Genomic DNA, 12196 nt, shown 5'->3' with positions numbered 1-12196 from the left:
AGGTGGTGGGAAGCGGGCCGGCAGGGGGGGCAGTTGGGGGCAAGCAGGCCAGCAGGCAGAGTGGTTAGGGGCAATCAGGCAGGCAGGCAGGCAGGTAAGTGGTTAGGAGCCAGCAGTCCCGGATTGTGAGAGGGATGTCCACCTGCCGGTTTAGGCCCGATCCCTGTAAACCGGCAGTAGGACATCCTTTGAGGAGTCCCAGATTGGAGAGGGTGCAGGCCTGGCTGAGGGACACCCCTACCCCCCTGCATGAATTCCATGCACCAGGACAGTAGTATAAAATAAAACATTAAATCTTACCATATTTTTAAAAAATATATTTTAAGACTCTTCCTTTTTATTTTTTTTTGTTGGTGTCATTACCCTGAGTAAAAGCACATATTCTCTCACGCCCTGCCAGCCCCGCCAGCCATGCATGAGCCATGCCTCACCACCCCAGCCACAATCCCTGCCCGTGAGAGTTACAGCGTCACGACCACAGGCCTTTTATGATATAGATTATTTTAACTTTACTCATTAGTTTTTAATCTCTTTCAATCTCTTTTGTATTGGTCAAGGATCCTATATTAAACAGATAATACATTATTAAATGGTAATTTAATATAATTTAACTGAACAAGATAGTCTTAGGTACAACAATTGGTCATATTATTTTTCTCTTAATTATTTACAGAGGTTTGGGCCTGACTAGGTGACTTGTTTTATCCCAGGTCTGTTACCAGAAGCTGGTAAAAGCTACAGTTCAAGAAAAAGAACCACCCACCAAGAGCAGACACCATTTGTTGGAGGAACTCAGCCAGTGCTAACCCCCTGTGGTTGTACATGGAGGAAGGTGGATGAATAAATATTCTGACTTCTCCCTTCATCCACCATCTCATCTCCTGCTAATGTTTTCCATAGATTAAATCCAGCTTGAGGCCAGAAGGTGAAAGAGCCTGGTGATATAGTCCACATTTTCAGCCTTCTAGCAAACAGAGCATGGAAAGGAGGCAAATATGGGATAGCTACAACTCCCTCCAGTTAAGATTTCCAATGTGTTTTTTATCTCACATATTTCTTCTCTGGTCAAAAACCATCAATGATACCCATTTCCTAGGTGATATGGTGCAAACTATATAGCCTTCATTAATCACAAAAACAATATGTAATTATATATGTGTTTTCCGATAGTCTTAGGCGACCCCTGTGAAAGGGTCGTTCCCCTCCAAAGGGGTCGCGACCCACAGGTTGAGAACCGCTGTTCTAGAAGGATAATATAAGCAAGATTTGTAGAGGTGCTAGAATGTGAATTAAAAGAGCAGAGCATGAAAACAGAAAGGAAACAAAGAAAACCAATTAGCAATGATAAAATGAGGTGAGATTAAACAAAGACTACAAAAACAGTGCAGGCTGGGAAATGATGATAAAATTAGATGATGAAAGAAGTGGTTTAACATGGCAAGGAAAGTGGAAGTTTCATGTCAGTGGTCAGGGGGTGGGTGAATAATGGTTTTTATTTTATGAAGAGTAACAAAGCAGAGTGGGTAGGTGGGAAAGTGGCCACAGTGTGCTAATTTCCAGAGAATGACTGCTGAGCCTGTAGCTTCAGCTGCATATACTCCATCATAAATCAGCGTGCTTTATGTAGATGTAGGGCCAACAGAATTATTTCTTTGCCAGTAATTATGCATCCCCTCCAGTGTTATTTGCAGAATATTTTATTTTAAATAATTATTTCCTCTGAACCATCTATAACAGGCTACAAAATGTTCCATTTAAACATATGCCTCCAAGAACATTTCTCCTGCCTACTCTTTAATACAACCCCACTTAATGGTGACAGTGCTACAAATAAAATTTCAGGTCACTGGGTCCAAAATTCTTTTTCAGGATGAATAAAAGTATCAAGAAATGGCAGGAACAGTAAGGACAGTCAAGATTTCCAAGTACTATTATGAAATGTTCAAAATTTATATTTTCCAGTAAATATTTCATAATCTTTCATAAAGTTCATCCACCAATGAGACTTTGAAGGGGAGGAAAAATAAAGTTCTTCCATGCAGCATAAGTTACAATGCAGAGCAGATCTGAGCTGATTCTACCTGGGAGTCTATTAAACGAAGCTGCATTTTGAATATTCATAGTGATAAAGTGTCCAAACAATAGTCATGTGTCCCTCCCTCATGCAGTAATTCATGTTGGGACATTTAAATGTGTTTAAAATAACTTTTAAAAATGAATTTAACATATGAAGACAAAATTTATAAATTATTTAGGATTCTTCTTTATATTAAAGCCATTATTAATAGGCTGAAGGCATCCTTTTCTAATTTCTTGCCTCCTTTTGTCAGCCTTGTCACATCAAGTAATGTGTTCTCTCTGTATAGATTAGGGATATTGGTTTAATACAATTCAGTCCTCTAGCTTCCCTCACATATATAGTTTTAAATTATTCATAATAAAATTCAAATAGGCTATTTGAATATTTAACACCTAAAGAATATTCCTGTTAATGAATGTGAGGATTTATAAAGCAGACAATGCAAATTATAGTACATTTATTTTGAAAAATAGACTGTTCCTATAAACAGCCTCTCTCAATGACACTGCTCTCCAGTCTCTGAAGTAAAGAAAGCAACATGTATTTGGTAAAGGCATATTTCTGTTGCTTTAAAACTTTCTGGGCCTTTCTGCTAGTGATTCCCAGACACTTGGAAATGTGTTTGCAGAGGTGACCCTGAATACTGAATATGTTATGGTATTCCACATACATGTGCATTAGGGAAGTGTTTGTGAGGCAGTCTAATGAAAGCTGCAGCCTTGGAAAGTACTTTGCCTTTGGGGAAGATATACAGAAGAATATATAGAAGAATATGTAGAAGATATAGAAGAATAGATCCATTTACATGGATTTAGTATCTGGTTTTCTCACATTTCTACAATTATAAATATGCTTCTAGAATAAAAACGAGGAGATTGAAACAGATTATAAGCATTTTCAACTGTGTTGTAGGTAACACCAGGAATAAGGAAGGGTAAGTGTGGGACTACGCAGAATAGTCCTCTTCTGCCCCAACTCCTACCTCAACCCACCCCTTAGAGATATATTAGAAAATCACTGATTGATTAGAAGTCCTAATCTATGGATAAAATGTGGAAGAGTAGTGTGTCAAAGGCTAAGTTAGAGAGTAAACTGGACCAAAGCCAAATCTACCAATGCCCTATGCTGTGTCAAAGGCTAAGTTAGAGAGTAAACTGGACCAAACAAAGCCAAATCTACCAATGCCCTATGCCGTGCAGTGATGGCGAACCTATGACACGCGTGTCAGAGGTGAAACGCGAACTCATTTTTTTGGTTGATTTTTCTTTGTTAAATGGCATTTAAATATATAAAATAAATATCAAAAATATGTCTTTGTTTTACTATGGTTGCAAATATCAAAAAATTTCTATGTGTGACACGGCACCAGAGTTAAGTTAGGGTTTTTCAAAATGCTGGCACACCGAGCTCAAAAGGTTCGCCATCACTGCCCTACGGCGTCATATTTTGAATAGATAAGGTTGTTGAAAGTGGCTGAAAACTCATTCTAGGGTAATACTTAAAATTTCACTATTTAAAAATAGTATATGGAACATATATGGCATTTGCAGAATAATCTATTTAAACATGTACACAGTTTAATGTAGCATGTCTTATTCAAGGGACACAATTAAAGACATGATTGACACTGAAATTCCAAGACTTTTTAGAAATGGCAGTTAATTTAAATCTATTTTACTGGTTCAGGGACATTTCTATAGAAACTGAATTGTATTTTGCTCCCTTCCATTAACTTTTACTGTATTGTAAACAGCAGCACATCAACACTGTTGGCATAAAATAGCCTGTGAAGTCTACTGTTGGTAATGGACTATGAATGCTAGAATATTTTTTTGAAAAGTACTAAAATGTAACATCTAACCAAGAAAGAAATGCTCTATAATATTGTAAAATTAGAGGGTGGCACTTATTAGGTCTCCTCCACATTTTTTTTTTTTTGGTGGGCTTCAGTAGATACTTAAATGTTCTAAACAACCAACTGCAACAACCATTAATTTCAGAAGATATGGGTACAAAACACTCCCTTTGTCTTTTTAAGTAAGTGTTTTCCCCCCACTCAGAACAAAACCCTTTAAATATGGCTTACACTATTTCATCAGTAACATGCTGAGTCTGGATTCCTTTTCCAGCATAATGTAGACAATAACTGCATGGGTTATGATTTGGATTTTTAAATCCAAACACAGAACTTCCCCCTCACAACACACACATACTTCAATACTGACACTTAAATATGAGGATCTGCAGGTCTAAGGGTATAGAAACAATTAAAGAGCCATAGTTAACATAACTGCATGGAATTTTAAACAATTTGTCCATAAAATAAAAGACGATTCAGTGATAAACTATAATTTAGAATCACGTGCAACCATTACTCTTCAAAGAAATTAGCAGTTATTAGTATATTTTTCCAGTAGGCTGGATAAAATATGTACATGACTAACTGATTTAACACTAGGTTAAGTCATTCAGTGATACAGAGTATTCCAGAAAAAAAAAATTACTAAAACAGATTTTAAAGCTCAAGATCAAAGATATCTTTTTCTTAGCTCACTCTTTTATTACTATTTACACAGTATTTTCAGTTATTTTTCAAGAAACTAACTACATCTAAAAGATATCTCAAGTTCAATGGCAAAAGTAACAGAAAGTGGAGAAAGCTAAATCTGAATTTATGTACTTTGATACAAGCAAACAGAATGAAATTGTGGCCTAAATAGAATTTTCTGCTATTTAATTTTCTTTTCATTAAATGGAAAATAGAATCTCTAAGTTAAGGTAGATGTGTAGAGTTATTACTGACATTTCTCTCAAGATATATTTCTAACCTATTTTATAGACATTTCATTTAGAGAAAGCAATATTTTTTGAAATGCATAAAATCAATCACAAAAAAATCTTTACTGTGTCCAAATTTCAGAAATTCTGTGACATAAATCTCTAAATAAGCTTTCAAAGGTTTGCATGGGCAGGAGATGTAGTTAATTTGGAATAGCAAACTGTAACATCCAACTGTCCCACTGAAGCTGGGTGTCTGTTTTGAAGCATCATTATTGCTTTCTTCACTCCCTCAAACAAACATCAAAAAATGTTTTTATTTGATGAGATAAGTGCTTTCTTACATAATAATTATGTTATGGTGGCTTATGTTTTTTGTTTGTTTCTGTATGTTTTGTAATTTATTTATGGTCTACTACTAAAATTAATTTGATGATATTCAGGTATGGATAAACCTTTTGGGTACAATTTTGCATTTATGCTGTAACTATTGATAGAAACTATAACAAGTGGGCAACACATTTTCATTATTTGTTTAAAAGCAAGGAGCCTGTATGGAGAATGGAAAGAAAGCAGGCTTTGAAACCACTTAGGTCTTTGTTGGTACAAATTCTGATTCTCCTGATTACCAGCTATTTGACTTTGGAGAAATTACTTCATCTCTTTAAACCTATTTCCTTGTTGCAAAATGGCTTTAATGGTAATTATAGTACAGTATTCCCCGACGGAATGACTAAAATAGCATGTATTGAATCAAACAAGGTTTCTTGTACACAGTAGGCTTCTAATAAAAGTATTAGTTTATAAGAGGATTGTTTCAGTTCTTGGATCCTCAGTAGCAGACTAAGGAAATTTCTATTGAAAGGAGAGAGAGAGAGAGAGATAGAGAGAGAGAGAGAGAGAGAGAGAGAGAGAGAGAGAGAAATAGTATGTGTACTAGTGAAGCACCTAATATAATGTAATACTCAAGAAGATAGGTTTTCTCCGCTCATTGATATGATCAGTTCACAAGGGTTCAACAGTAAAAGATGTGAATAATTCTCGCAATACTACTCAGAGAAATGAGTATTTGGTTGGCAATTTCAGCTACTCATCAAGGCTGAGTGAACAAGCATTTGATTATCACATACTGTATTCTCAACCTTTCTCAGGCTTAAATTGAAGATAAAACAGAACACTTTTGGATTTGGCAAAATTTCTGAGAATTGGTGATCCGTCTAACTTAGAATTTTCATTCTAGAATTCTCCTTTGATATCTCCTTTTCCAACACTCTTATTTCTATAGATGAGACAATAGGAGCTAGGGAAGTTACATATCATTTTCAGGGTGAAATCGCTATTTAGCAACAGATCCCACCCCAAACCACCTTATCCTCCGGTTCCCCAAGCTTTCTTTAAGATCCTAAGGGATTGCTTTCTCCAATATGAAAATTTCCTTTCACTTAAAAATCTGTACTCCAGCAAAGGTTTATTAGTTCTTATCCAAATTCGAAGCCTAAAATTCTATGAGCAGGGTTGTGGTTTGGGAGTGGTAAGAAACCAATCCCAAATACATAGATCCACAAGAAGAATATTATTACTTGGACTCATTGTGTTTAGAATCATTCTGTTTTTTATAAAAACATATAACAATTTTTAAACTAAACATTTAAATCTGAAGAACACTGTGAAATTTCCAAGTCTCATTGGACATATTTTATAGCTCAAGAGAAAGTGGAAGAGGACAGATCCACTCCTATGCCATCTTTCTAAGGTAAACTATCAGGTGTTCTGAATGCTCTTTAGGAAGAGAGACAAGAGGAAGTGTTTAAACATCCTTAGAATTCCTTTTGTGCTGACCCTTTTGTTAAAATCAATGCATCACTCATCAAAACAGAGCTTTTAAAAATAATCTCTTAGCTATGCTTAGTATTTGTATTTTTTGTTCTTTAAAAAAAGTACAAATATATATGAAATTAATGTAATCAAAATAGAGTTTTTCCCCTCTCTAAGTAGATAACAATGTAAATATTTCACTTGATATTTGCAACTCAACCACTAATGATTCTCTATTTCAAGTTTACATATCTCTCTTATTTATTCTGCTAAATACCTATTGAACATAAAACTTCATCTGCATTCCCTCAGCTGTAATCACTTCAAGTATTACAACTCAACCACTAATGATTCTCTATTTCAAGTTTACAGATCTCTCATTTATTCTGCTAAATACCCATTGAACATAAAACTTCATCCGCATTCCCTCAGCTGTAATCACTTCAAGTAGTTTCTCCTAAAATATTTTAGCAGCCTCTAAATTGGTTGGCCTTCCAGGGTCTTTCATTTTCCATGCTGTTGTCAAATCTAATAATAGCACTTTACCAACTAAACACCATCAATGGCTCCCTATGACCTAAAGGATAAATTCCAAATTACTTAGCATACAAGCACTGTCACAACCTGGCCCCAGTTTGCCCTTATTCATCTACTGTCATTATCTCCCTCTAATAAGACTTCCAGTCATAGCCAAATGGTGTAAACCCCATGCTATTTCAAGAAGCAATTACATCTTTGCACAGGCTATTCCCTCTGTGAGAAGAATCCTTCCTACGTTTCCCCATATGGAGAGCTTGTATTATGTCTCAGACTTCTCAAAGAAACCCAGTTCCCCAAAGGCTCACCTACTGCAACCTGCATTTTTTACAATGTTTCATATACCTCTAACCCCAATCTGATTCACATCTTTACCTGCAAATCAGTTTTTCCAATTAAACTTAAGTGTTTTAAAGACAGGGATCTATTCATCTGATAACTCCAGGGCCTAGCATAACTTGTAGCACAGGGGGGAAAAAAATCAGTAAATGTTTGTTGAATGAATAAGTGAATGAGTGAATGAATAGGTAGATCTAAAGAGAAGAAATCAGAGAAATTTTAAAAATAAACCAATGAAATTTTGATTTAAAATAAATGGATTCAGTTATCCAGCACCATGCATAATATGCTATAATATTAAATTATTATAATTATATTTTATAGTATTATAGAATTATTTGAGTGAAAGGCCAATAGAATGATATACACAGGCACTGAGGAGAGGTTCATGTGACTAAGATTGGACCTTCACATTCCTATACTACCAAATTAACTATTGTTTTGTTTTATTTTATTTTTATTTTATTTTGCAATATAGTGTTTGGACTTGGTAGGAAAATGGGGGTAGCAAGAAAAGATGATGGAAATTCTCAAGCAAATTGCAAGTCCCATGTACCTCAAAAGTAACCTGACCTATATTTTAGGGAACAGAATTCAGAACCTTTAGACGTTCTTAGACCAGACAAATAATCCTGTATAATAAAAGGGCAGTGACCATAACAGCATAATGGCCAGAACGACCAATCGACCAGTTGCTATGAGGTGCATTGACCACCTTTCTGTCCCTCCCCACAGCCCGAAGGCTCCAATCGCTGAATGGCCAATGGGGAACCACGGGAACTGGGGTGGGTGTCAGTGGTGGGGCGGGACTAGGGACTAGCAAATGGGCGGAAGATGGCCCCAATCACAGGCTAGGTAGGTCTAGGGACCCTACCCATGTACAATTTCATGTGCTGGGCCTCTAGTAATAAAAGAATGCTTCATTTATGCAATTAATGCATGGTTTAAATCAGAACATATTTGGGGAGAAAGCTTTCTGTAAAGTGCAATACATACTTTAATTTTTCTCCCTTATTAAAATTTGACTTATAAAAAAAGATCATAATTCTGAAATTCTTTATACATCCTTTGTATTCGCAAATTACTTATTTCAGGATTGACATATTCCATTCTTTTGATTAGCTATGGCTCTAGTTTTAATATATAGAATAAATAAGAACAATAATACTATTTTAGTTAAAAGAAAAGTCAGTGACCACACTAATAGACAAGTTATTTTAACATATCTTATTTTCCACCTCCAAATCACATCTAGAAAACAGCAGCATTCTCTATGTCTTTATGGGGCAAATACAAGAAGCATAAAAATCCTATTTCTCTTTATAAATATGGAAAATAAATGGCTTTTTTCCCCATTGGATGTGGAGTTGACATAATTTAGGCTGCCTACAATTAGTAGCACATTAGTAACTACCAAGTAATTATTGGCTTGCATTCAGATGCTGGCAGATGCCTGATAAGACACTTAATGAATTTCTCATTAGTCTTCTTCTGAAAACCTTTAGGAGAAAATATTTCTAAAGGCAGCAACTCTTTTACTTTTCTTTCCCACCCGCAATCCTTAAGCCTCAAAGTATTTTCAAAATCAAATTTTAAAATGTTAACATCATACCTGCATATCTGTCAGCTAAATATTTCACTCTTTAATAGATTTAGTACCATGTTCTCTTGCTATATATGCCCCTCTACCCAAAGTCACCATCAATTCTATAATTAAGGAACACTTCATGTACATGCATTTAATTTTGTATTAAGATGTCAAAGTAGTAGTCACCTACATATCTGACATAATTTTTAAACAATGAGTAGGGGATGCAATCAATAGTTTCTAGTAGACAACATTTTTAACTACAGTTTTTGTTACTCCAACACTAAGGTTTAAATAAAAACAGGCAAATACTTGCTGCTCTGATATCTGACAAGAAATTATTTACATTTAATTGTACAGTAAAATTTTGGCACAAAGTAATACATTCACAACACCTAGTACTGTATATAGAGGCTAAAAATAGACAGGTTCATGGTTATCTAAGAAAAATACTGATTGCCACAATAAAACTTTCAATAATATCATCTAGGTATGTTGCAGAACATTACATTACTGTCTTTGCAGGATATATAACTGCTGCACACACTAAGTGTGATTTGGAGTTGTCAACATTGCTTTGGCTGTAATTAAAATCCTAAAGTGATCTTTAAATCGTTCTGCACTCCAATTGCATCCTGATGAGTTTCTTTGTATCTATAATTGGAATGCCAGCACCCATATGTGTGACTCATTCAACTACACTTGTCAGACCTCAAGCTTCTTACCCTTAAAAAAGAACCTCTAAAAGCTGTCAGCATGTTTAGTTAGAAGAATATAGCTGTTGAAATATTAGCTGAAAGGGACTTGGGAAAAATTATGAAATGGTGTGACTTATTAAGTTTTATTAATGAGCTAATTAATTAATTGATTTTAATTATTTATTTAGTGTTCCCATCCTTCTCAGGACACCATACATTTCCAGGCCTCACCTCTCTTCCTCACCTTTCCTGCTCCTGGACTATTGTTCTAAGGTTACTGCAGAGAAGAAAACAATCTGATAAGCTAAACCACACGGATATGTAGGCTTTCTTTGGGGCCTCCCTGTGAAAGCTGTACTTCAGGAGATATTTGAAGGTGAAAAGGTGACAATAGGTCATTAAAGATTAATAAAAACTGATTTCTTTACTTAGAAAAAAAATCTAATCCTTAAAAAGCCACCTACATATTTTGAGTGTTCATTTGAATTGCCTGTGGTTTCTGTCATATCCATTTCATCTTCATCTCTACCTCTTTCTTCTTTATTCTGTCATTCTCTACTGCCCCCCAAAGTTCTCCCATCCTCAGCTATGTTTTCTCTGATCTCTAATTCTAGTGTTAACTCCCTCATACGCTCTTCCTTCAATTGTTTTATACTTAGAGCTTTTAATCTACTCCGAATTACAAAATATAGAAAAAGTATCTGCCAAATTGTATTTATTCATATTTAAATTATGAACATTTCTTAATGTTATTCCAATTTGAAAGTTGTTTCCACATTAATTTTTGTTGCCATTGTTTATTAGATAACAACCAATTTAATCATGTTTTAATATAACTGATAACTTTTAAATAATATTGCTTGTTTCTTTAAAGAACTGTACTTTTACTTAGTGTTTTAAGAAAACTCAACCCTATTAGATTGTAATAAAAGCCTTATGTTTACAAGCAAATATTCTTGTTTAAATTCAATTAGAATGCATGTTTATGTTAACTTATATTTTGTCCATTTATATATAAAAACTACTTAGGAAAGTACAATTAGAGAAAACCTAGACTGTCAAAATGCTTTTTATGCATGATTATAGAAGTTTTCAATAAATATATCTGATTTCTTATTTACCAATATTATCATAAATGAGTATGATAATTAACACTAAATTGTGAAACATATTTGATGAAAGTATATGTAATGAATATATATATACATATTTTTTCTAAAATATTTTATGAAGTGGCAAAATACTTAATCATTTGTGCTATTGTACCAACCTTTATGTCTATGAGATCCATCCATGTTGCTAAATTCAATGTGATTTTCGTCAGCCCAGTAGAGTCTATGGTTGACATAATCTATAGTTAGTGCCATAGGTCTAGAAATCCTGGTGTCTATGACAACACTCTGATTGGTTCCATCCATTCCAACACGGCCAATGTGCGGATACTCACAGCAGTCAATCCAATACAAATACCTAGGAAAGAAAGTCAATAGCCATTTTGTTTACAGACACTTAAGGAGTAAAACCTCACACAATATTTCACTTCTTTGCTTAACTATCCCCAATTAATTAATTTCTCTGAACTGTAGCTTCTAAGAAGCACATGTAAGGGAAAGTTTTCTAATGATTTTTTCATACTTTTAAATGTCCATATAATTTTAAACATGTTTTCTTTAGTATACAAACTCATATATAATATATATTGCTAACACATGTAAACCTTCAAAATCCATCTATAATGTTAGATAGTAAAATTTTCCAGATATATGATTCTCTTTTGGTATGTCATTTATGAAAAATTCTAAATGAATTATAGAGGAGTGCATTATATTTGCTTAACTCTGCAATTGTCCAATGTGTTAGCCACTAGCTAATTGTGACTCTTCAAATTTAAATTAATTAAAGATATGTAAGATTAAATGGACTGCATTGCACCTCAGTCACACCAGCACATTTCTGGGGCTTGACAACAATGTGTCTGGTGGCTCCATATCCGATAGCATAGATCTAGAGCACTTACATCATCACAGAAAGTTCTCTTAGGCAGCACTGATTGAAATTATGTTATTGGAAATTCTGGTGTAGAATATATATACTGTGGGCAATAAATAGTAAAATTAAGAAAGTAATATTGGTACTAAAGCTAATTGAGCTAAACATAAATATTGTACCCCATAATATACAAATAGTGTATTATATTATGTGTGTGTGAAGATGTACAGAGATTACTTAGAAATTTCTTTCTATTTAATTAAACCATTTATTTTTATCATAGTAGAAAAAGCACTTTTGGAATATTTCCTTATCTCTATTATTTAATATTGGAGTTAGATATAGGATCTTTAATGGACTTTTCACCCTCCA

At 34.3% G+C, this 12196-nt stretch overlaps 1 protein-coding gene across 1 annotated transcript in view; it reads right to left on the bottom strand.

Moving 5' to 3' along the window:
- The window catches only part of LRP1B (low density lipoprotein receptor-related protein 1B), a 1756854-nt gene that overhangs the window by 217030 nt on the left and 1527628 nt on the right, over nucleotides 1–12196 (bottom strand). The window contains exon 60 of the mRNA XM_014548045.1: nucleotides 11106–11305. Within this exon, the coding sequence (XP_014403531.1) occupies nucleotides 11106–11305 (200 nt within the window). The remainder of the gene's footprint in view (nucleotides 1–11105; nucleotides 11306–12196) is intronic.

This window comes from Myotis brandtii, unplaced genomic scaffold, assembly GCF_000412655.1.
Source record: "Myotis brandtii unplaced genomic scaffold, ASM41265v1 scaffold493, whole genome shotgun sequence".
NCBI classification, from domain to species: Eukaryota; Metazoa; Chordata; class Mammalia; order Chiroptera; family Vespertilionidae; genus Myotis; species Myotis brandtii.
The sequence above is the reverse complement of the archived record's forward strand: the minus strand, read 5'-3'. Positions and strand labels throughout refer to the sequence as shown.